This window comes from Panthera pardus, unplaced genomic scaffold (assembly GCF_024362965.1).
Source record: "Panthera pardus isolate Hobbes unplaced genomic scaffold, ASM2436296v1 HiC_scaffold_7, whole genome shotgun sequence".
NCBI lineage: Eukaryota > Metazoa > Chordata > Mammalia > Carnivora > Felidae > Panthera > Panthera pardus.
The window spans coordinates 72,951,658-72,977,386 of NW_026527002.1; the positions used below are offsets into that span (position 1 = coordinate 72,951,658).

Sequence of the window (25,729 nt, forward strand, 5' to 3'; positions counted from 1 at the left end):
CCTCGCCTGACAAGAGTGTCCGTAGACCTGGAGCTTTGGGTCATGCCGGACGCTCCCAGCTAACAATACAACTTACAGCAGGGGCCTCGGGTCACGGCGTGTGGGCTTGACCTGTGGAGAGCCTGAAGACAGAGTAACTTCATGCCTCTAGGCTGACCCCCAATTAAAGCCCTGGACTCCATGGCTCGGGTGAGATTTCCTGGTTGATGATACTCCATACGTGTTGTCGCATGGCATTGCTGGAAGGATTAAGTGCCTCCCATGCAACTTCACCGGAGAGGGCAACGGGAAGCTGATGTCTGGGCTCTCCCGGGCCCTGTCCCCTGCACCTTTTACCTTTGCTGACTTTAATCTCTAGGCTTTCGCTGTAATAAGAAGGAAATGTGAGCATAAAACCTGTTCTAGCTCCGGGAGTCGTATTAGTGAGTCACAGAACCCGAGACCCCCAAATACAGCGGGACCCACAGACGAGAAATCGACACAAGATATCAACCACAGAAAAGCCACACTTCCTCCGGGGGAAGGTTCTCATCACCTGCTCTTTAGGGGCATGGAGAATTATCGGGATCCCATGGTCAGCAAGTCTGAGTACTTGTATATACCCAAGCGTGGGTTCGTGGTGTAGAGAAATCCTATGTGACTCTCTCCAGGGTATGGGCTCCCCTTTCCTTATTTATCATGTTGTCTTCCTAAAATCCCAAGTGTAAGTCACTCTGGGTGCTGTGTCAGAGTCTCAGTGCCTGGACTCATTTGTTCCGGCTGCTGTGATACCCCTCAACCCATTTCTCCCGTCTCAGGATCTCCGTAAGCATCACGGGGGATTCTTGACCGTGGATTTAGGTTTCAGGGCAGCTCTCACACTTGGCCTTCCCCCTTCGCAGGGTTCACAGGAGAGAAAGAATTGCTACTTCCCCAAAGAACGTCTTAATTGATGATCTAGCTGGAGCCTGGTGAATTTTTCACATCCAGCCAACTTGGGCCAGGGGCCAGGGTGAAGGGATGTCGTCCAGTTTATCGTTAGGTCCCATCGTCTTTTCAAGGCCTCACACGGACTGGCAGATATTCTGGAGGCATTTTTGTTTTAAGGCTGGAAGAGAAGAAGAAGAGGGAATTCAAGGTACTGAGAAAGAAGGAAACGCTACAGAGGCATAAACTCTGGTCCCACAGCGATGGCCCAGGCTCCTGGGGGATGTGGCGGGGCGGGGGGGGGGGGGGGAAGGGTGTGACAGGGCAGTGGGCGGGGACTCAGGAGTCTGTGTCAGAGAGGAAGGACGTGGGCCAGACGCCCTGCCGGTTGGCAGCGAAGTCGAGAAGGGGACAGCTCTCCAGTCTCCACTCTCCGCCCGGTGATGGCTTCGGGTTACCCAGCTGTATCTACCTCGTGTCCCCAGTTTGCAAAAAGCTACTCTAAACTCATTAACATGTTGTTCCCTAGATGGAATATGTTGTTCGTGTGGAGATTTTCATGCGGCAAGAGCGAAAGAAGAGCTATTCGACTATAAGTAGCGACCAAGATTTCCTGCTCCCCCTGCCCACCCCCGGGTGAAGGGATTTGGACTACTGAGCCCCCCACCCCCACCCCACCCCACCTCCACCCCAGATCTTGGCTCTTGTGCTGCAGAATAAAGGCAATGCAAGTCCCATGTGGTTCCACGACTTTTAGGAGGCCAGAGTCCTTCGACTTGATAGTCCAGGTAGATGGCTAAAGTGTCACCTGGGGGGACCAGAGGTGCCAGATCAGCCACTTTTGTCTGCAGGGGTGGGAGGGGAAAAAAAGCTTGCGTCGGGCCTCTCTGGGAGTAAACGGGGGCTTTGCTACCATCTAAGACCAGGAGAGGGGTGTCATACACCCTACTCGTAGCACCTCATGCTGCCTTCTTATTCTCGGATTCTTCCTACTCATTTTGCTTTGGTCAGGAATTTGAGCGTTCACATGGGGTCTCTTTTGTTTGATCTTTCTTTGTCCATTTGTGTTTGTAGCTTATATGGGAGTCAGGGAGGATGGGAAACTTGCCCGAGATCACACAGAAAGCCAGAGTGCTTGGCCGGGCTGACTCCCGCTTTGTTTTTTCTTCCCCTATACCTAATTGCAAACATCCAACAGTTAGGTGAGCAGGAATCAGAAATATCCTCCAGTCTTTCTGTCTAGAATTAATGACGACCGCCTGAGCTGCACCTGCTCTTTTTGGTCCCTAACGAAGACAGGACAATCACTGAATTCTAGAGCTCCTTGAGAGAAGGCATTTATTGCCAAGCGCCAAGGTCAAGCGTCTACTTACTGTGTGAGTGTGGCACCCTTTTCACCCTCTGACAGATGTATGTTGCATTCTTCAGAAACCAGGAATAGTATTCAAGACAGTACCTAAAGATTCCAATCAGAGTGGAAAGCAATCGTCATCCCTTGTGGCTAACGGAAGACAAGCATAATTTACAAAGTCACGGGCGCCTGGGTGGCTCAGTAGCTGAGCGTCCGACTCTTGATCTCGGCTCAGGTCCTGATCTCCCGGTTGTGAGATGGAGCCCCACTTTGGGCTCTGCACTGAGTGTGGAACTTGCTTGGGACTCTCTCTCTCTCTCTCTCTCTCTCTGCTCCCCCCGCTCCCTTCCCACCCCCCTCAAAAAATAAATTAAAAAAAAGTCATAGGGGCCAATTATTCACAGCAAAGAGGCCCTCTCTATGTTTACAGGGTGTGTGTGGGGTGGGTGGGGCAGAGGATGAGCCTGAGCGGTGGAAAAAGCTTAGACTTCGGAGTGAAGAGGCTGTATTTTTAGTCCTGGCATCTTCCCTTACTAGGACGCGTGGCTTCAGGCTGAGTATTCAATTCCGTGGGCCTCCGTGTTTCCATCTACACACGAGAGGAAACCATAGCGCCCACGCTCACCGGTTACCTCGAGGATTAAGCGAGGTAACACTTGCCCAGTTCCTGAGCAAACAGGTGCTCAGCAAACGATGGTGTTCGTTTATGTATTTGGGGGGCGAGTTGGGGCAAGAGCGCAGGGCTGTTCCTGTTAACCAGGCAGCGAGTACTTGCGAAGTAATATCCCGCCCTGGGCCGGGCCTGCAGGGACCTCTTCTCAGGGCTTCGGGGAAAGAGCGCTGGGCACATGCCTGGGGAGAAGAGCTCTCCGCTCCGCCGGCTCACCCTGGGGCCCCGGGTCTTTGCTGCCCGAGCAGCTCCTCGTGGGATGCTTAAGGGGGTGCGGCCGACCAGCTTCTACTTTCCCTCCCATCGGCACCATTCTGTGAGTCCAGCAGACTCTGGGGAACAACTAACTGCTCGAGGAAAGCCGGCCGCAAAGACTCCCCGGGCTCTGTCACCCTCAATTTACAGGAGGCCGAGACAGGGAGGGAACTAGGGCACCGGATGAACTGATGTGCCCGAGGACGCGCTGCTCTCAAGAGACAGCGCTGGGTTTGTCCCCCGGTGATCCGCTTGGTACCAGAGCACAGCGCGATTCTAACGGGGCTATCCCCACTTTGCGGAAGGATGCACTGAGGCTCAGAGAGGCTAAATGACTAGCCTCCATAGCTTCTAAGTGGCAGCGCCTAAAATTTTTTTTAACCATATATTGAATTTATTATGTAAAAAGCTCACGCAAACCACCGAATGTCAAGAGATAAGAAGAATAAAACATCATGATGAGTCTAGAGAAAGAGAAACAAGAGTGAAAAACGAAAGAGTAAGAACTCGTAACGCATAGAAGTGGGAAAACCCTCCAAACGCCTTCAAACTTATTAGTAATCAAACAACAGTTTTAAAACAATCAGATACCATTTCTGATGCATAAATTAAAAAATTTAAACGATCGCATCAGTGCTGGGGAAATTGGACTCCATTCTCGGTTGGAAAGCAGTTTGGCAATAGGTACCAAAAGCTTTAAGAATATTAATTCTTTTGAATGTAAGGTCCCTTTAAAAATACTGACCTTGGGGTCCAAATATCTGGATTTAAATCCTGGCTTCTCCACTTACCAACTGTGTAAACTGAGGTGACTTAAATCAACATGCCTCAGTTTCTTCCTTTCTAAGATGAGAATAATTCTGATAGTATCTACTTTACTTGATTATGAGGATTAAATGAATCAATACTTGCGAAGTTTTTGGAATAGTGCCCGGCACCGTGTGCTGTATACGTTTGCTAAATGTGAATAGATTCAACTATTTTAACAACTTACTCCAAGAAATGGCCAGTTGAGAAAAAGCTTTATATACAAAATTATAAATTATCACTACGTATAATAGCAAAAAAAAAAAAAAAAAAAAAGCTATAGTAGAGGAATGGTTATATCATTGAAAATTAAAGGAATATGCATTTATTAAAATTATGTTTATGCCTAAATTTAAACCCAGGTCTGTTTGGTTTTAACCCTGCCCCTCCATACGGCACACGAAGCTACCTACTAGCTTTGAGGGCCTGGCTCTGTGGCCCTAATCCCTCCCCACCCCCCTACCCCCAGTTAGCTTGACAGTGTGCAGGTGTGGCCAGATTTTCTTCTAACAGCCGCAAGTTGCTTAGAAAGCTTCCAAAACAGGGGCACCTGGGTGGCTCAGTTGGTTAAGCGTCTGACTTCGGCTCAGGTCATGAGCTCGTGCTCCGTGAGTTCGAGCCCCGCGTCCGGCTCTGTGCTGACAACTCAGAACCCGGAGCCTGCTTCGGATTCTGGGTCTCCCTCTCTCTCTGCCCCTCCCCCCACCTCTCAAAAATAAACAAACATAAAAAAGAAAGCTTCCAGGACAGAGAGAACATCAAACTACCCTGGGGATTGGGTTCAGTGTGTTGTGAATGAAGGCAGAAATGCACAGCTCAGAGCAGTAGCTGAAGCTATGGGAAGAGTGAAAACTTGTTTGCAAGAGCTTACCAGGAGCCTGAGAGAGCAAAGTCCTTCTGGAAAGGGACCTATGCCGGGGACAGTGGCCGGTCATCCTTGCTGCGGCCACATTGCATATCTCGGTGGACCTACAATGTTCCAGGCTGCCGCGTGCTATCTTTGCACCTGCTCTTTGCCTGGAGCGTCCCCTCCCATTTCCTGCCCCAGAAGCTTCTGTTGATCCCTCCATCCAGCTCTAGTCCTTAGTTACCCTGGGGCCCACAGCGCATACTGGGGATCTGCTATGGCGCTTCTCATAGTTTTGCAATTTCTCTTTGCATGGCCGACTTCCCCACTCGAGCATGATTTTTTGATCACAGGGGCTGTGGGATTCAACAAACACACTGAGTAAAGCCAGCCTCCCACTCTGTCATTCGTAGCCTGTACTCAGGGTTTAGGAGGAGATTATAGAACAATTTACTATTAAGTTAAAATACAGGGAAAGGAAAGGATAAGCTCAGGTTCATAGATGCTTCATTTCTCTAAGTTTCAACTTAAAACTCCTCTCTGGAAACTTCTGCCTTCCTCATTTATCCTTGCACCCAGTGTTTGCTATATAGATAGTTTTTTAATGTGATTTTTCTCCAAGGGGATACGATGAATAGGTTCTGCCTCATGTGTAACTTGGTTCTGTCCCTTACTGTGTTATATATATATTTTTAAATGTTTGTTTTTATTTTTTGAGAGAGAGAGAGACAGAGTGCGAGTGAGGGAGGAACAGAGAGAGAGGGAGACCCAGAATCTGAAGCAGGTTCCAGGCTCTGAGCTGTCAGCACAGAGCCCGACGTGGGGCTCGAACTCACCGACTGTGAGATCATGACCTGAGCCAAAGTCGGATGCTTGACTGACTCAGCCAACCAGGCATCCCTACTATGTTATATTTTGATTTGTGTTTATGACCATTGCTTTCTCTCATCTATGAGCCCCTCAGTTTCTGGGTCTATTTCTTTTTCTTGTTTATTTATTTTGAGAGAGAGGGAGAGGGAGAGAGAGAGTCCCAAGCAGGCTCCAAGCTGTCAGCATGGAGCCTGATGTGGGGTTTGATATGGGACTCAAACTCATGAACCACAAGACCATGACCTGAGCCAAAGTTGGACGCTTAACCAACTGAGCCGCCCAGTGCCCCTCTGGGTCTGTTTCTGATTCATCTCTCAATTCCTGTGGATCAGCCTAAGAGATAATTACTAGAGACTCAACTCGTGTTGTTGATTTGAAAAGCTGGTAGAAAAAAGTTCTAGCCGTGGTCTGATCCTGTAAGAAAGCATGGCTGCAATGCCTCCATGTTGCTTGCTAACACCCTTGGGTCTATGGACCTTGCTCACCTCCCTCTCTGGGTGGAGGAAACATCCACACTGATTGAGGGATTCAAGACAAGGACACAATGAAAAGAGGCTGCAAACCAACCTGCACAGGGTTCAGAGCCAGTGGGTGATGGGGATTTGAAAAGCTGAAGGGTCATGAGTGGACTCTGAAAGTGACATTAAAGACCAGAGAGATTGGCCCCGGGCCACCGGAGCAGAAGTATTCAGCCACGTTTGTTTGGTTCTGGATTTACAACCAATAAGAAACTCCAGAAGAAAGGGTAGAACGTCTGCACTCTCAAGGGCGGGAAACTGCCCACGCCCAGAACTTCTAATATGAAACCGTGTCTGCCTTCTAAATTTCTTTTTACAGTCTTCACGTTTGGCCAGCAAATGAGTGTCAGGGATTTAGAAAGATCTGGAATGTAGATGGGCATACCCTCTGACTATTCTCTTCTGGCAGATCTCACCAGGCTGAGGCCCCCGGGGACGCCAGGACCCCACGAAGTCCTGTGAGATCATTGCACCAGGTGTGATGGAGCTCGGCTCAGCTCGACTCGACTCAACTCGGCTGCACTCGTGGTCCTGGGGACCCAGAAATGAATGAGGTTCCATGCTGGCTCGCAAGGAAGTGATGGTCTAGTAGGAGACTCAGTGGAGAGTCGATTCCTTGACGTACCCCTGTCACCTCTCTCTGCCGGGTCACCTGGTGGCCGGCAGAGCATCCACACGGCATAAGCAGCCTCTACATACTGACTCTGGAAGGTGGCAACTGGCCCAGGTTACCTCATGGCCTCCATCCTGGGGTGTCTCTTCTGGCTCATGCAGAGGCATTGCTGGAAAAAGCGGCACAGCTCCATCAGGCAAGGGTTGAGCTTCCGGATGGCCAGGGGGAGGGGAGAGGCTGTGACGGCCCCCTCTTCTACCAGCAGCTGAGGACACCCTAGAAGATGCAACCCCAGACCGCTGAAATCAACAAGGTTTGAGCAAAAGCATCTTCTCTCTGTGCTTTAGTAAGTAGAGTCTCCCCGGATCTCAGGTGGCTCTGAGAGGGACAGGTGAGACAGTCTTGCTTCCTCAGTGCCCGGAAGAGCCGCCGTGAGAATGCACGAGACAGGTGGGAAAGGTTTCACTGAGAGCAAATATTGAAAAAGGATCTAGGGGCGCCTGGGTGGCTCAGTCGGTCGAGCTTCCGACTTCGGCACAGGTCATGATCTCACACTCCGTGAGTTCGAGCCCTGCGTCGGGCTCTGGGCTGACAGCTCAGCCTGGAGCCTGCTTCGGATTCTGTGTCTCCCTCTCACTCTGACCCTCTCCCGCTCGTGCTCTTTCTCTGCCTCTCAAAGATAAAGAAACATAATGGGAAAAAAAAAGGATCTAAAGCATTAAACAGCAATGGATCAGGTGGAGACATTTCCAGCGTGAGGGGTAGAGGATATGGTGACTCATATCAGGCAAGGGGATGGTTTGCTGGGAACTTCACAGGGAAGTGGAGAATAATTTGATGGAGCAGTGGGTATGGGGTGTGTGTGTGTGTGTGTGCGCGTGAGCGTGTGCAGGCATGGGTATATGTGTTTGGGATGGGTATGTGGGCATGACTGTGTACACGTGCATGGGTATACGTTACCAGATGATAACCGGGAGGATTAAATGAGAAAAAGATTTGTACGAAGCATGTTGCAAAGTTCCTGGCGTGGAATAAACAATAGATGGTGGCGATTATTGATTTACTAAAAATGTATTGAACATTCCCTGCATGTTGGGCAGAATAGACACAAGACATACAACACTAAATAAGAAAGGAAAAGAGGCTTCCTCTTACAGAGCTCACCTTCTAGTGATTCCAAGATTATACTAGGATATTGATAATAATCTTCCAACAAAGAGTCACTAGCTGCTATCAAGAAAAAGGATCTAGAACCTGGAAATAAGTTCTGGGTATTGTCCAGCAGACTCTGTGGGGATTATCTGGTTATATAAGACTGTGTGCCTTTGACTGATTTATCGAGTAGGTTTTTACCACTCTGAAGAGGTTAACTGATAGCAATGTAAATGGATTTTATGTGGTCAAGGTGCAATTGATTTTTGTCCAGTAAAAAAAAAAAAAAAAAAAAAAAGAATTTATTGCTGTAGGATATCAGTTAGCAAATTTACTTCCAAATTCCTAGGATTGATTATAAAGATCCCTGTTCCTCAAACTCTATTGAACAAATCTTAATTCGTTAATTAATGGTTGAATAATATTTCTGACATGTGTTCATTTCTTATTTTTGTGAGTCATGTTTTTACCTTTTTGAAAATTAAAATTTAGCAGTTTTATAAATATATATACATATATATATTTATTTATTTTTATTTTTAATTCCAGTGTAGTTAACAGTGTTATATTAGTTGCAGGCACACAATATAGTAATTCAACAATTCCATATATTATTCTGTGTTCATCAAGATAAGTGTACTCTTGGGGCACCTGGGTGGCTCGGTCGGTTGGGCGTCCAACTTCAGCTCAGGTCATGATCTCACGGTTTGTGAGTTCGAGCCCCGCAACGGGCTCTGTGCTCACAGCTCAGAGACTGGAGCCTGCTTTGGAGTCTGTGTCTCCGTTTCTCTCTCTGTCCCTCTCCCCCTCACACTCTGTCTGTCTCTCTCTCTCAAAAATAAATAAATGCTAAAAAAGAAGATAAGTGTACTCTTAATCCCCATCACCTATGTATCCCATCCCCCGCCCCCCGACTTCCCCTCTGGGAATCATCTGTTTGTTCTCTAGAGTTAAGAGTCTGTTTCTTGGTTTCTCTCTCCCTCTCTCTCTCTCTTTCTGGTTTTTTTTCCCTTTGTTTGTTTTGATTCTTAAATTCCATATATGAGTGAAATCGTATGGTATTTGTCTTTCTTTGACTTAATTTCATTTCGCATTATACTCTCTGGCTCCATCCGTGTTGTTGCAAAGGGCGAGATTTCATTCTTTTTATGGCTGAGTGCTATTCTATTGTATATGCATACAGCATCTTCTTTATCCATTCATCTATCAGTTGTGTATTTATTAAAGTGGAGAGAGGGCTTATAGTGTTCGAGAACGATTTCATTAAAAATGTAGGAAGGAAATGTATTTTGAATTTTATCCTGAGTCAATTAGAACAGTGAACCCTCCAGGGCATTTGTCAAGTTTTGTAAAGATGCTATGACTTTTTGCTTTAACTTACTGAGCACGTGATATACATCGGGTACTTTCCTAAGTTCTGTACCTACATTATTTCATTTAATCCTCATGAAAGCATGTCGTGTGGGTATCAGAAGTACTATTTTATAGGAGAGGACACTGAGGGTCTGAGTGATTCTGCAGTTTGATCAGTTCTACAGCAGATAGTGACCTTGGCAAGACCTGAGTCTGGAGCCTATGCTTGTAACCACCACACTTTACGGTCTGAACATCCTTAACGTTCCTGAGGCTCAGCATCCACATCCCCTCTCCCCTTCCCAGCATCTCCCGGGCTTCTTCATCTCAGGAAATGGCACTTCGCCGCTCAGTCATTCAAACTTGGGAATAACGTTTGGTGACCTCCTGGTGATCACTCTACCATCATTACATCTTCTTGATTCTGTCTCTTGAGTACCACTCGAGTCTCCTTATGCACACAACCAGCTCCTAGCTCCAGCCCCCATCATCTGTGGCTGTGGTTAGTACAAGTCTCCTCACCAGTATCCCTGCTCCTCCCCTCCCCTCTTTAGTCTCCACTCTGCAGCCAGAGAAAACTTTCTGCACCACAAATCTGACCACGTCCCTTCCACTTGTCCGAGGAGAGGTCCACGCTCCTTCCATGGCCCTGGGGACCTCCCCCTTGCCAGCCTCTGCACCCTCACTCCTCATCATTCTTTCTTGTAGCATCAGAACTCCAGCCACAGGGAATTTCTCAGCCCCTGGGAAACATCGTCCTTTCCTGCCCCAGTGCCTTTGCATAAGCTGTGCCTCTGCGTAGAATGCATATTTAGAGGCAGCCCTGTGCAGATGCCTCTTTCTTTTTTAAATTTTTTATGTTTATTTATTCTGAGAGAGAGAGAGAAAGAGACAGAGAGAGAATCCCGAGCAGGCTCCATACTTAACATATGTAGCCCCATATGGTGCCTGAACTCACGAACCGTGAGACCATGACCTGAGCCGAGATCAAGAGTCCAGATGCTTAACCGACTGAACCACCCAGGCGCCCCAGATGCCTCTTTCTCAATCAGTGGAAACTTCTTCAACAATTCCTCCAAATGGAGCTAATCTCTCCTTCTCTGCATGCACACAGCATTTACCGCTTTTTCTCTAAAGAAACTTCTCAATCTCCCCCTCAAACTGTGATTATTTTGTACAAATGGAGCATCTTGGGAGAGATAACCTAGAAGGTTGAGATGAGCACAGGCTTTGGAATTCGACAAATCTAGGCTCAAAATAGAGTCACGTTTTATCTGTAGTGATCACCGAAATTGCCTCATGAAGATAACGCTACCTACCTTGCGGAATTATTGCAAAACGAAAAAGTAAAAACAGGCTTAGCACGGTGCCTGGGAAACAGTAGGAGCTCAGTAAACAGTCATTGAATGGATGAATGAGTAAATCTCAAAAGACTCTGCGGCATGATTTGTGTGTGTGTGTGTGTGTGTGTGTGTGTGAATGGAAACAATCATTTATTGGAAGTGGTCAAACCCCTTTATTTTATACTTATATTGCTTATCAGATGGATGGTTGAATAGAAGGATAGAAACACAGAGATAGATAGATGGATGATATACAGAGCTATATAAGTAGATATAGATACAGAAAAAGATATACATACAGATAGTTTTAAATACAGTTAACTTGTTTTCTGAAACTCAGGCTGACAACTGCCCTTATCTGTTCCAATAATGTGTTTCTTTAGAACCTCTGGGGGAAAATGGCTATAATTTGGGCCGGCAGTATAATCATGGCTTTGTGTCTGAAAGGCCCATTCACCGCAGGTTGGGCGGGGGTTGGAGGCAGATCTCTGCTGTATGAAAAAAAGAGGCTGTGTCGTCCCCGGGAATTTAATAACGCTCCACTGACATATGACTGGAGAGTCCAGGAACATTCAGAAAACTAGTATAGAAAGGCATCCAGGAGTAGGAGGGGCCTGAGGATTCAAAGCCGCTTTGAAGGACTCACTTTGTATCAATTTCTGTCGTACAGAACAGAAAGGAAGGGAGTGAGGCATCCCAAAGTGGAAAGATGCAACGCATCCCCAGACACCGAAGCCCCGGGCCTCTGTGAGGGATCTCGAAAACCCAGCCATTAAGCCCTGGACATAAGCCTCTTCGAGAGTTCCATAAAAACGAGGTGTCAGAGGTGGGGAAGGCAGAGTGTCCTTTAAAATGGAACAAAAAGCAGGGCACCTGGATGGCTCAGTCGGTTGAGCGTCTGAATTCGGCTCAGGTCATGATCTCACGGTTCGTGGGTTCGAGCCCCGCGTCGGGCTCTGTGCTGACGGCTCGGAGCCTGGAGCCTGCTTCGGATTCTGTGTCTCCCTCTCTCTCTGCCCCTCCCCGACTCACGTTCTGTCTCTCTCTCTCTCTCTCAAAAATAAAAATAAAAAAACCATAAAAAATAATAACAAAATAAAATGGAACACAAGTAAATTGCACCTGGGGAATGGAGGTTGAGTTTTGGAGTCATCCTTTACCCCTTACCCCTTCTGCTGCCCCCGTGGACATCAGGCTCATTAAAGGAACAGCCTCTGTTTGGCTAAGCGCACAGCCCCTAGCTCAATAGGCGTTCACTCGATACAAGTTGATTGGATGAAGTTATGCGGAACTCTGTCGTTCCAAATCTCTTCCACACACATTATCTTACTCAATCCAAAACCCGGGAGGGATAAAGACAGTTTTAGTGCCTGCAATGATTGTTATTATTCTTACTTCACAGTCGAGGGAGCTGAATTCCTGAAGCTAAGCGCAGGAGACCCCCTCTGCAGTAAATGGCAAAGCTAGGATTGAATCCCAGCGGTCCGAACCTACATTTATCAAACAGACCTCTTTTTGTGGCACGACACAACCTCGTTGCAAACAAACAAAAGCCACAGAGCGGCGGACTGCTGGTACGTACTAGAAACCTGGTGGGGTCCCGGGGCCAGGGCTGGTTCCTCTCCAGGGGCAAATGGCCAGGCCAACGGGGCGTCACCTGCAGGGGGGCGAGAATGGCCTCACCAAAGTCAGCGTGAACTGGCCTTGGGTTATACACACAACCGAAGAATCATAGCACCTTCAGGACGAAAAGTTCTTGAAAGTTCTCTAGGGAAACTGTGGCCTAGAACGAGGGAGTGCTTTACGCAAAGCACAGGACCATTTCATAACACAGCAAGACTTATAAACCAGTTCTCCTGCCCCTTTTCCCGGGAGAACCAGTAAAGTACAGTGACCAGGTCAGTCAGCCTGTAGGCGATCCTGTCCTCTTGTGCCCCTGCCCCAAAGCCACACGGTGTTGGGTTTCTCTTCCCAGATGCACGGTCTTACCTGTTTGTGGGTATCTAGGGGCTGGTGCCTTGGTTGGATTCGGGGTCTGTGTGCCAGGGGTGAAGGTTCCTGGGAGGAAATGAGAGAGGTGTAAGCTTGTGGTTTTTGTTTTTGGAATTTTTCAAAAGTTTATTTATTTTGAGAGAGACAGAGAGAGAAGGAGGGGGCAGAAAGAGACAGAATGCACGCTCAGCACATCTTCACCCTCAAGCATGGGCTCATCTCAACAGTTCTCTTGATCATGCTCATAAAGTCCTGGTGAAGGGCCACCTCGGGGCATGATCCTTGCGGTCAAGATCCTGGCCCCCGGCCAACCTGATAACACAGCCTCCTGGCAGGGGGTGAGGGAGGGGGAGATTGGTCAGGGGTGAGGCTGACCCACACCTGAGCAGCGAATGGGGGGCTGGGGACGGGTGACGTCTTCTCTGAGACCCAAGAAGTACAGTGGTTAGCGAGCAGATCGGGTCCATGGGCAGTCTTGCCATTTTCTCCAAGCGGGCCAACAGCTTTTTTGGATTCCTCTTCAATTACGGGGCTCCTACTCATCAGCTAAGCCCCTGAACCCGGAAGGCATCAACTGACGCTTGCTACCGGGGCGTGTTTCTGTGCGGTTCTAGAAACCGAGCGGCTCTCGGGATAACCCCAACACAGAGTTTCACTAGTCTGATCGCTAGTTACAGTTGAACGAAAGGACCGCAGACTCGCAGGTGATCAGAGACGAAAGGGACCCAGGGCGAGAGCAGAGGCATGCTCCGCTCTGGCAGTGTCCTGCTTGCCACTGCCCTTGGGGAAGTGCGTCTCCGGGGGCTGTGGCCATGCTGCGCTGTGGGTGCCGTGGGACCAGTTAGTAGGAGCGGCCATTGACTGGGTGGTGCCAGGGTGCTGTGTGCTGAGATCAACACCTCACCCGGGCCACCCGGTCCAATCCTCACAGCCACTCTGAAAGCAGGTATCGCCTCCCCCGTTTTGAAGATGAAAAACCCAGGCCTCAGAGAGATCAAGAGAGCCGCCTAAGGACAGACAGCAACGGTGGAATCAGGGTCCCAGCCCGGCTGTGTCTGAAAGACCAGAGCGCATGGCCTCGGGCCGTGCTGGATGCTGGCATCCAGCTAGCCCAAACCAAAGGCGTTAGCTTTTAGTTTTCCTGTGCAATCATGTGAGGCGCTACTCCGATTACAGCTATCAAAATTGCGTTTCCGCGTCTGTTTGCGCAATTGTGATTTCGAGCCTCAAGCCGAGACTTGGCACTTAGGCCCTTTCTTACGAAATGCAGGTAGTTCGACACACTTTTCCTGAGTGCCTGCTGTGTCTCCTGAGAACTGGAGATTAAAGACTCAGGCCCTTGAGGAGAGTGTGGCCCAGAGGGAGGAAGGGCCTGTTAATGGACACTAAACACCAACGATGAGTGTTACGACGTAGGGACTCTGGTGAGCGTGGATGGAGGGCCTTGGGCTGCAGGTTCCAGAGGATGTGATTTCAAAAATAAATACAATAAAACTTATGTATTTGGTTAGAGGAGTAGAAAATATAGAAATTCATGTCAGTGGAGTGAAAAAAATTAAAATCATAGCTACTTCCCGGTTATAGTCAAGGTTAATATGTGGTGAAGTTTTTTCAGTCTTATTTTGTTCTATGTTCTATTTTCTGTGTATATTTATTACCCACCCATAAAAACAAATACACGTAGAAATATAGAGTTGGGATCACATTTGACAATTTTTCTCTTGCTTTTGTTAGAACTCAGGCTTTCCTGATAGTAAAAATGATTACGTATTAATGTATATACAATTATATTTGTGTACATAATTAATGAACATGCTACGTTACATTGCATATACAGCTTGTATATGTAATTAATGTAATAACATTAATACCTAATAATACTCCACCAAAAAGGCAGTCACATTCTCTGGAGTGAACAATGTTGGCTTTTCCTGGTCACATGTTTCGTGGACAGTGGAACCCAGGGAAAAGAAGACATTGGAATGTGGGCACATAAAAGAGAGAGGATGTGGGAGATTCCTGCGAAGAAGGAGTTTTCATTCATTCATTCATTCGCTCACTCATCCAAGATGGGAAGAAAAGGGTTGGGGTAAAGAGAAGGAAGAGAGGGTTCACCTTACGATTATTAATTATGGTGCTAACTTACGGTTTATTACTTTTCTGTGTGTGCATTACATTTTAAAAATTTAGAAAATGTGGGGCGCCTGGGTGGCTCAGTCGGTGGAGCGTCCGACTTCGGCTCAGGCCGTGATCTCACCGTTCACGAGTTCGCGCCCCGCATCGGGCTCTGTGCTGACAGCTCGGGGCCTGGAGCCTGCTTCCGATTCTGTGTCTCCCTCTGTCTCTGTCCCTCCCCCTCTCATACTCTCTCTCTCTCAAAAATAAACATAAGAAAATATAAAACAAATAAAAATTTAGAAAATGTTTTAAAAACGGACAATGCTAACCTCAGTGAACATCCCCTCTTACCTGAGGCTGGGCTGGCCTGGGATGAGCTGCCCTGTGTGGATGCTGCCCCAGCAGGTGGCCCAGAAAGGCTCCACGTGGTCATGGCCTCTGCAGGAGATGTGGGTGTGGAGGACGATGTTTCCCAGGGAGGCCCTCCGGGTGCTTTCTCACCCATGGTCTGAGCCCAGGGCACAGGTAGGTTGGAAGTCCACGCCTGACTGCTGGTTGTCACCCATGGAGTCCGGGCCACCCTCCTGGTAGCTGCACATGGGGCAGTAACCGAAGACTTTTAATTCTTGACCATTTTGATTCAGGTATAAAATTACCAAAACGCTGAAATGTGACCAAATGTAATGTGCATGCATAATACAGATGACCCAGGGACTTACGCCCTACCCTGACCTGGAATAAATGGAACACGGTAAACTTTATTTTCCTAATTACCAACAAGAAAGACACGTCCAGGGGCACCTGGCTGGCTCAGTCAGTAGAGCATGTGACTCTTGATCTCGGGGTTGTAAGTTCGAGCCCCACATTGGATGTAGAGATTGCTTAAAAATAAAATCTTGGGGGACCTGGGTGGCTCAGTCGGTTGAGCGTCTGACTTCACCTCACGTCATGATGTTGTAGTTCGTGGGTTCGAGCCCTGTGTTGGGCTCTGTGCTGACAGCTCAGAGCCTGGAGCCTGCTTCAGATTCTGTGTCTCCCTCTCTGCCCTTCCCCTGCTCATACTCTGTCTCAAAAATAAACATAAAAAAATCTTTAAAAAAACGAGAAAGAAACCTGCAAATCCCTTGGACGTCCGAACAATCAGCTGAAGTGTGTGTTCAGGGGACAGTGGGTTCCCTCAAAGTTAAGAGCGCATTTCTCATCTCATGATCTAGAGGAAAGGTTAAGGGGTTTGAGGTAAGGAGACCTGCAGGGGAAATTCTGTTCCTGCCTCCCCCATGTTGTGAAATTTGGGACAAGTGACTTCACGTTGTTTTTTGGTGTTATCATCAAAATGGAGATGATGGTAATGCCACTGATAACAATGCAATATCACGGCATTTGAGGAAGACCAATCTTCTCTTGGTGGCCTTTGAAACAATTGCTGGGGGTTCTCTCTTGCTCATTTCCATGATAGGAATTAAAATAACTTTTTTTCAAGTTTTTAAAAATAACCCGTTGGGTGCGCCTGGGTGGCTCAGTTGGTTAAGCAGCCGACACGTGGTTTTGGCTCAGGTCATGATCTCACGGTTCATGGGTTCGAGCCTTGCATCTGGCTCCCTGCTGACAGCATGGAGCCTGCTTGGGAATCTCTGTCTCTCCCTCTTTCTCTGCCCCTCCCCTGCTCTCTCTCTCTCTCTCTCCCTCTCTCTCTCTCTCTCAAAATAAATAAACTTAAAAAACAAAACAAAACAAAAAAGTCACCCCCTTGGAAAACTTCAACTCTGTAAGTTAAGTTGGGAACAATTGCCATCTTGAAAATATTCAGATTTCTTGGGGCGCCTGGTGGCTCAGTGGGTTAAACATCCAACTTCGGCTCAGGTCATGATCTCACGGTTCGTGAGTTTGAGCCCCACGTTGGGCTCTGTGCTGACAGCTCAGAGCCTGGAGCCCGCTTTGGATTCTGTCTCCCTCTCTCTCTGCCCTTCCCCCGCCCACACTCTGCCTCTCTCCCTCTCCCCGTCTCTCTCTCTCTCTCTCAAAAATAAATGCACCTTTAAAAAATTACAAATTTTTAAAAAAATATTTAGATTTCTCATCCAGAACATGGTATATCACTTCCTTTATTTCACTCGATCTTAGCCAAAAGGCCGAGAAGTGATATCACATCATTTATTTAAATATGCATATATTTCTCCCATTAAAGTTTTATAGTTTTTTCTTGTATAAAACCCAGCACTTTTCCTGCTAGGCTTGTAGCTAAGTATTTTACGAGTTTTCTTGCCACTCGCCATCACATCATTTTTAAAAAATATTATTCTAGGAAACTTTCTAATTATGGGTAATTGTCAAGACACTGGCTATGGTACTAACGACTTTCTGGTCGGTGAAGTTGATTGCTTTTCCTCATTCTTGTTTTCCTGCTTGCCTGACTCCCATCAGGTCTCACCTCCTCCCAGAAGCCCCTTCACTGGGCTCTCCAGGACAATAGCTCTTTGTAGGCTAGATGTAACTCTCAGTTCACATGCCTGTGTCTCCCTCCCTGGTCTGCGAGCTCAAGTACGAAATGAAAGATTGATAGAGCTGCGTTTTCAACAGCCAGTCTGGAGTCTGGTAGTAAATGCACGTCTTGATGAGTGGGTGGGTGAATGAATGAATGAATGAATCCTATGACTCCGGTCCCTTGTCGGAACTCACTGAGGCACTATTGGCTTTTAACAAAAGAGTTATCTCAGTTGTATCTTACTTCCAAATAGCACGAGCACGGCTTTTCATCTTCAGCGACACCAGTGATGGTGTCCACAAAGGTGGTGGGGAAGGAGGAACCCCCTGGCACGCCGTCCGTGGCAGATTTCCATGCTGGCATCGTGTCGTTAACATATTCTTGGCATCATTACCCAGCCAGTTTTAAATCAGCCTAACACTGCCATAAAAGTCTACCATTTAGTGCTCATTTCAGGAGAGATATTGCTAAGTGCTTTGCCAAAATAAAAATACCTTATCCTTCAATGTGCTTCACTTATGTCAGATATTCTTACTGATATGCTTATTGGGGGATGCTGGGTGAGAGGGATCAGGGAGACTTCTGTACTATTTTTGCAACGTCTTGTGAGTCGTAAACTATTTCAGAATAAAAGCCATACACGTGAGGGTTAGCAGGACATTATGCCAATGATATTTGCCGCTTTGGCTTGTCTGTATGGAATCCATACTGGCTCATGTCGCTCTCTTATTTAAGGGATGTTGAAAAAGAAAGAGGTCTCTGGAGAAGGGAGAAAGGAAGGACTTTTTTATTTACGTGAGCCTAGGGGGACTAGGAGGGAGAAACAGGACAGGAGGGGAAAGGGAGAGAAGGCTTCTTACCCAAGGCTGGGGTTGGGGAGGCGCTGCCCCGCGTGGCCGCGGTCCTGGAGTGAAGCTCAGGAAGGCTTCCTGGGTTCTGGGTCTGCTCTCCCTTTGCAAGAGGAGTTGTCTCTGTCCAGGCAACAGTTCTCAGAGATGACACTCCGGTGCTCTGGGCTCCATGCGGGGGGCTTGTCCTTGGTAGTGTTTGCTGGCTTGTGGGTGTGGGCAATGAAGTCACAGACGAGCCCTTGGTAGCTGTATGTGAAGGGAGATTGATTTTCAAGGGCAGCTTTCATATGGTTGACACTTTGGACACAGAACCATCAAGCCCCTGAAAGGTCATTGGACAACAAATGTACTGAATGCTGAGTTTCGAACCTTACTTAGAATAGTACCCTATATCACCAAAGAGGAGGGTTTCTTTTTGAATGGCAGAGTAAGCTAAAATATCAATTTCCAAAAACACTGTGTGAGGAAGCACTGTGAACAGAATCAGATGGTGCCAGGCGGAAGCTTCTTGAAAGACAAGCTCTCACAGAGACGGCAGGAAGGCTCAATTCAGGGGGAAATCTACCCGGCCTCCTTGGGTGCTCCGTGGAGAAATGGAGGACAGGGCTCGAGTGTTAATTTTACCTTCTCTCTCCTGGGGAAGACTTGAGTGGTGGGGACGGCACGTTAGGATGACAGGCCCCCACTGGCCCATCGGGTCCCTTCTGGGTGGACGAAGGCCGACCTGCTCACTGGTGAGATTTCAGCCCCTGCTTGCCCCTTTGGCGGGTCATTGTGTACGGAACATCCTGTGCAATGGTTAAGATGTGGCCCTGCAGCCTTATTTCTTCTCTCCTGCCTTACTTCTGGGCTCGGTAATACCCACATGCACCAGAGGCCCTGTCCTTGTTTCCAGATGAATCAGACTCATGGATAAGTGCCTCCCAATCAAACCGTCACTCAGCCAGGTGACTGACTGGCTATCGGGCACATCAACCTTGTAAATATGAGTCCACTTGTACATATGTTCTCTCTTCCCAAGCATTTGTACTTTATAAAGGAGCACAAAGAAGACACACAGTTGAGACTGGGGTGGGAAGGTCATGGAAGGACTCTAAAGAAGTGACATTCACTCAATCCTCAGATCTGTCCTCAGAATCAAGTAGGAGAAGGGAACCCACCAAATGCCCATTTTATCCCCTTATCAAGCAGCCTCGTTCCACAAGAGACGAGCTTCCTTCCTCAGCATAACTAAGATAAATAAATGCAGCTACAAGATGCAAATCACGGCAGCCAACTCCAGTGGAACTGGAGATTTACTGTAAATTTCATTTCATGCCGAGAAACCCTGATGAAGAACCTACTATGTACATGATACATGCCAGGGGGAAGGGAGAGGGGACGAAGATTGTGGGGCTGAAAAAGATTCAGTGTCTGCCATCAATGACCACTCAGGGAGCAGACACACATGGAAAGTCACCTGTGATCCAACCTGGAGTAACACAGAGTCCAAATGACGTACAAGCGCCATGGTGCAGAGTCATAGAGATAGAAGACAAATTTTGATTGGGAGATTTTTAGGAAGGGGGAGGCAGCAGCTGAGCTGGGGATTGACAGATAAATTGGGTGCTGAAATATGGAAAAGTGGGGAAAGAGTTCCAGGCTGAGCAAGGCAGCAGAGGCATGGGAGGTAGATGCCATCCGCAAGAAGAGGCAGGAATTTCAATGTCATTTGAACAGAAGATTCAAAGGAAGAGAGCAGATGAGGCTGAATATAATTCCAGAAAAATGTATACTCCAAGCTAAGCACTTTGGACCCTCTGATCTTGACTTAGTTCTGAGCAGTGAGGAGACAAAACCTAATCGTATTTCAAGACTATCACTCTTATGGCAGTAAATGGGTATTTTAATTTTTTTTATGTTTATTTATTTCAGAGACAGAGACAGAGCATGAGCAGGGGAGGGGCAGAGAGAGAGGAAGACACAGAATCCGAAGCAGGCTCCAGGCTCTGAGCTGTCAGCACAGAGTCGACGCGGGGCTCGAACTCACAGACCACAAGATCATGACCTGAGCTGAAGTCGGACACTCAACCAACTGAGCCACCCAGGCACCCCAATGAATGGATATTTTAAAGAAATAAGAGGCTGGGTCCAGGAAAACTGGCTCAGAGGCTATTCTAATTCAAAGGTAGATGGCAAGGACTGGAACTGAGGTAATCACGGATGCAGCCGATAATCTTGGAGGACCAGCCAGGTTCAAGAAACTTCATTCAGCTAGAAGTGACAGTTAAGTGTAGGGACAAAAGAAGGCTTAAAGGTGGTTCTAAAAAGGCCACCTGGTGCCAGGGAAAAGCCCAGCAGATGGCTAGGTGTTTTGAGAGGCGTAGAGGACAGTTGGGTAGCAGCTGAGTATTATAGGGTGACAATGTCTATAACAAGGTCACAAATTCAATTACCTACAAAAGCCAGGTAGTTAATATGAAAAAAAAAAAAAACAAAAAAACAAGGTAACAGGGAGCAGAGAGGGCTCTGGAAAAAAGGAGAAAGGTGTCCCTTCTAATAGGAGGGATGGGGACAGCGGCTACTCAACTCCCGTTGTATCTTGGTCACCAGATCTTCTTTTGTAAGAGAATCCAGAGATTACTTTTCTTTAATGGCCAAAACCTTTGATTTTAGCACGGTATAGCTAACCCGTGAGGGCAGAATTCAGTCTTCAGTCTGCCGGCTGCGCCCCTGCTCTGCAGACGACAGTAGGAGTCTGGGGGGTTCACACTCACCTGGACCACCAGGCATGCTGCTGGTAAATGTGTAGTTGATAACAGGAGATTTCTCTGCCACCTCCCAGAAGTCAGAAAGGTTCCGTCCTACAAAAACCACACCCACAGGATCAAATCTTGGGTTCACCTGCTGGAGGGTTCGGCTTATGTCTCAGCTCAGAGAGCTTGTCAAAGAATGGCTGCTGGTTCACCTGACTTTCCTGTCATCATACAGATGAAGGTGCAGTCCGATTCATTTGTCTGACTCACTGGAAGACAAACGAGTACACAAGGCTTAGCAATGGTTCCGAAGCTTTTAAGTCTTTGGCTGAAATGAAAATTAAGCTGGAAATCCCTAGCTCAGGATGTTATAGGAAAATAAGGATAACTCCTTCCTTTTAAGGCAGCCCTGATTTTCTGTTTTTTTTGGGGGGGGGGGGCGTGCATTATAATATAATGGCTAAGGACACAGCCTCTGGGGTCAACTACCAGTGTTACAACATCACCGCTGCTATTTACGAGCTTTATGGCCATGAGCAAACTGCTTGACCTCTCTAGGGCTCAGTTTACCCATCTTTAAAATGGTGAATATTTGAATTCCACACTCGCTTCTGTGGACTTTCCAAATCCCCCAATCTCCATGAGATGGAAGGTTTTGTGTGAGTTTGGGTAACAAGTATGGTGCCTGGCAGATGGAGAAGCTCGGTAAATCGTCATAATAATAATAATTACCGCTGGTAATGGGGGGGGGGGTCTCGCTATTATATACATTAGCATAGTAAGCAAGAGCATGGGCTTTAGAGAGCCAGATTGCCTGGGTTAGAATTCCATTTCTGTAGAATAATCTTGGGCAAGTCGCTTGACCTCATATGCAATAGTTTCCTTACCCGTAAAGTGGGGATAAACATGTAGTTATTCCACAAGGTTGTAGTTAGGATCCAATGAGGGAAAACGTGGAAAGCCCTGGAAGAGTCCTTAGTGGCTAATGATATCTATTATTATTTCTCTTTCTGGCTCCCCACTGTTTCTAGCACAGTAATTGCTGCATGGTGCAGCACACCAGCCTTCTGATGAGTCCATGTGCGGGCAATTGACTAGAAATGTGCTTTGCACAGTGGGTCCCTGGGGGAATGTGAATTGCCTGGGGGTTACATGAGGCCATCTTGTGAAAGAGGCAGATCCTTCTCAGCTGTATGCCGGACATGGGCTTAGGCTGCATATAGATCGAATTCTACATTCTGAACTAACCTTGAGCAAAACAGGCAACCTCTCTAAATCCCCATTTTCTCATCTTTGAAATGGGAGTGTAGCTATCCAGTAGAAGCTGTTTTCTTGAGTCTGCCTGGATTCCCCTAACTTTGAGCCTCGGACTCTTCCTCCAAGGTCTTCGATACCAGGAATAGCTCTGACTGAAAGATGGAGTCTTCAAATATTAGTGGTGGCAACTGGGCCACACTGATTGTCTAAATAAAACGCACACAGAGGTTCCGGGCAGCCCGGCCTGTGCCAGGGCTTGGGGTGGGGAGTCTACCAACTTTGACTGATACACCCTTGATGGAAACCAATTCGCCGAATCTCCAATTTTTCAAGAGTTTTCAAGATGAACACACCTGAGAGGATTGAGGTTGACTTGAAAATCTCTGTGAGGTAGCTGGTAGAATTTCCAACGACATCCACCAGCAGCGCCGTGAAATCTGCAAGAAGGATCGAGGAGGTTTACGGTTCCGATCCGGAGACTTGGGCGGAAAAGTGTAGTGTGTTTGGACTTTTCAGAGTAAATGTTACGAGTTTGATTTCGCTCCGTTTGTTGAGGGATGTTAACGATCATGCAGAGAAATATTACTAATTATAAAGATGTCTCAATTCCAGGAGAAAACTTCTGGATCCACCATCATTTCCCCTCCCACTGCCTTCTCCCTCCGAATCCCTCTATGCTAACACCAAACGTCTGTGGAAAAGCCGCATTACTGAATAATGGTTGTTCTCATTTGTGGTCCCCTATTATCTCATCAAATTGTTTTAGTATACCAAATCTATCCAACAGGAAGTGACCCCACAGTCAGGCAACAGGAATTTACATAATTTTGGATTTTCAAAAAGTGAGATAAACATTAATTATGGGTTATAAAGAGACGGGAAGCCTATACAAAATAGAACCGGGGACTTCTGCTCCTGTGCCCATTTGTGAAGAATGCTGAGGGAGGAGGTTGGGAGAATGTCACATTTCAGGGTCCAAATCTTGGTGAACTTTCTCTCTGAGCAGGATTTGAACAGGGCCATTGCTTGACACAGTGGGTGCCATTGACCAATGAAAGCTCCCGATACATGTGCAGGCAAAGCACTGCGACTTCCTCTACTATTCGCTTGTGGTTTTCCAGGATCCAGTGCACATGTGGCTTCCAAAACGGGCATGAATTTTAGGAGCCCCAAACAGTAAGGGGGAATCTTCCGGTGAATTTCCTGTCATGCTTTGGAAAACACTTCCTTTACTCAATGGGATTATGAGCTTCAGTGGGGGGCAAGGTGACTTGAAAATATAGGGGCGCCTGGGTGGCTCAGTCGGTTGAGCGTCCGACTTCAGCTCAGGTCACGGTTTGTGAGTTCGAGCCCCGCGTCAGGCTCTGGGCTGATGGCTCAGAGCCTGGAGCCTGCTTCCGATTCTGTGTCCCCCTCTCTCTCTGCCCCTCCCCCATTCATGCTCTGTTATCTTTCTGTCTCAAAAATAAACATTAAAAAAAATTAAAAAAAAAAGAAAATATAGAACACAGAGGACTGAAAATGCGGAACCAGGAGCAGCGGGAAAATGTCACGTGACAACCAATGGAATGTGCCGCGCACGAGGCCAAGAGGAGGCGGACATTCCTCTAAGGGAACCAGAACCATCGTGTGATCTTACCACACATGCACGGTCACACGCTCAGTCTCCCAGAGGGGACAGGCGGTCGTACACAGATGCAGATGTGGCCACGTGGCCATGCAGAAGAACGCCTCCTTCCCGTGTCTCTTTAGATCAGCCTGTCCTTGGTCATGTTATGGAAAGTGAGGAAGGGTGGCATTTCATGACTCCTTCCATCCATTTCCTTCCTACTTCTTAAATGTCTTTTTTTATTAATTCATTTATACCATGAATATTTATTTGACTGTTTTCAGGGTGTCAGACACCTGCTCGGGACTGAAGGATTGTGTGAGACCCCATCTCTGCCCGCCTGAAGCTGAGATTCGTGGGAGAGAGAGACTCAGAGGCAGAGCAGTAAACGGCAATCTGCTACTACCATTGCATAGAAGCTAAGACCGTGGGTCTAGAGGCAGGACATCAAGGATGGAATCCAGGTGCTGCCCAAGTTTCGGAGAGATCATGGAACTCTCCCAAGGTGCCAGAGGATGTGGTGGAGCTTGAATTTGAACTGAGGTCTATGTTGGGCCAAAGCGCCCACCCTTCCCACTTTTCCCACCGCTGCTCAAGCAATCCCTTACTCAACACACTGTGCGAACTCTCCCTTCAGAATGGCTGTTTACAATCCCCTTATTAGACTTGGAAGAAAATCAGCTATCATTACCTCACCAATATTCTTTGTTTTGATGAAAATCTGAATCATCTAACTTAGTAGCCATGCCTCCAGATGAGTGATTTCTGACTACTTTCATATATAAACAGAAAATAGGGGAAACAACCTTTTGCCTATCCAACTGGTAATGATTTAAGAATGTGACTTAGTACTTCATGTCGGCAAGGGTGGGGGAAAAACACGCGCTCTCAAACGTTATCGGTAGGGGTCTAAACTCATGCCAGGTGTCTAGAGAACATTTTAGCAATTAGAATCACTGCACAATTGTTTCCCTGTCAAGGACGATATCCTCCAGCATAACTGGGCACGTACTCAAGCGATCGTACACAGGTACAGCGTTGTTAATCGTACAAACACGGGGGGATAAACGAAGTTTCTATCAAGAAGAGACAAATTAAGTCCCTTATGGTACATTCTTGCAACCAATGCTATGAATTCGTACGAAGGATGTGGCGTATTTATATTCATTGGAATAGGACGGTTTTTAAGACATACTGATTGGCTTAAAGGCGGATTACAATGCTACATAGAAAACATGGTACATATGGAAGGTTTTCTCTCAATATCCATTCTCCCACCTTCCTTTCGCAAGAGAACATGAAATTTCAGTTGGGCACAACCGGGTTTAACGTAGCTTAAAAACGACATTTTTGAGCCTGCTTGCCGGGGGGTGTGGCCATAGGGCTAAATTCTGGGCAACTGAATGTGGGAAGAAGCATGTGGAAGGTTTCCAGACTGTGAGTTTCTATAGTGGGCGGGCATGTCTTCGGTTCCTTTCTTCCTCTTCCTTGTTGCTGGGATGTGGATGCGGGGGCCAACCATCTTGGACTATGAGAACAAGGGCAATGCATCATGGGAGGCAGGGCAACAAGCTAGAAGGACCCTGGGCCCCCTACACCATCATACCATCAGAGCAGCCCTGGTATATTTACCCAGATGGCCACACACAAAAGCTATTACCTTCTACCCTCTGTAAGCCACCTTGTTTTGGGGTCATTTGTCATACTAGCCTGGCTTATCTTCTAAATAATATACAGAATGCAAAGTTGGATGGGTAGATGGATGGGGTAGGTGGGGCGGTAGACAGGTAGGCTAGATAAGTAGCTGACAGATGGCTTAGGCAGGCAGGTTAGAGAGGTGGTTTAGACCACCTTGGGTAATGGGATTACCTATGGATGTTGGGACATCAGGTGTTTCTGATTAAAAAAAAAAATTGAATGTTTTCATTTATTTTTGAGAGAGAGAGAAAGAGCACAAGCAGGGAAGGGGCAGAGAGGGAGGGAGACACAGAATCCAAAGC

At 47.3% G+C, this 25,729-nt stretch overlaps 1 protein-coding gene across 1 annotated transcript in view; it reads right to left on the reverse strand.

Moving 5' to 3' along the window:
* Nucleotides 1-218: 218 nt before the first annotated feature.
* The window catches only part of HHLA1 (HERV-H LTR-associating 1), a 34,037-nt gene continuing 8,526 nt past the window's right edge, over nt 219-25,729 (reverse strand). The window contains exons 7-16 of the mRNA XM_053896392.1: nt 22,474-22,557; nt 21,076-21,132; nt 20,879-20,971; nt 18,138-18,374; nt 15,147-15,386; nt 12,675-12,743; nt 12,268-12,342; nt 6,957-7,113; nt 2,280-2,362; nt 219-1,087 (exon numbers count right to left, since the gene is read on the reverse strand). Coding sequence (XP_053752367.1) covers nt 1,044-1,087; nt 2,280-2,362; nt 6,957-7,113; nt 12,268-12,342; nt 12,675-12,743; nt 15,147-15,386; nt 18,138-18,374; nt 20,879-20,971; nt 21,076-21,132; nt 22,474-22,557 — 1,139 coding nt within the window. The 3' untranslated portion in view covers nt 219-1,043. The remainder of the gene's footprint in view (nt 1,088-2,279; nt 2,363-6,956; nt 7,114-12,267; nt 12,343-12,674; nt 12,744-15,146; nt 15,387-18,137; nt 18,375-20,878; nt 20,972-21,075; nt 21,133-22,473; nt 22,558-25,729) is intronic.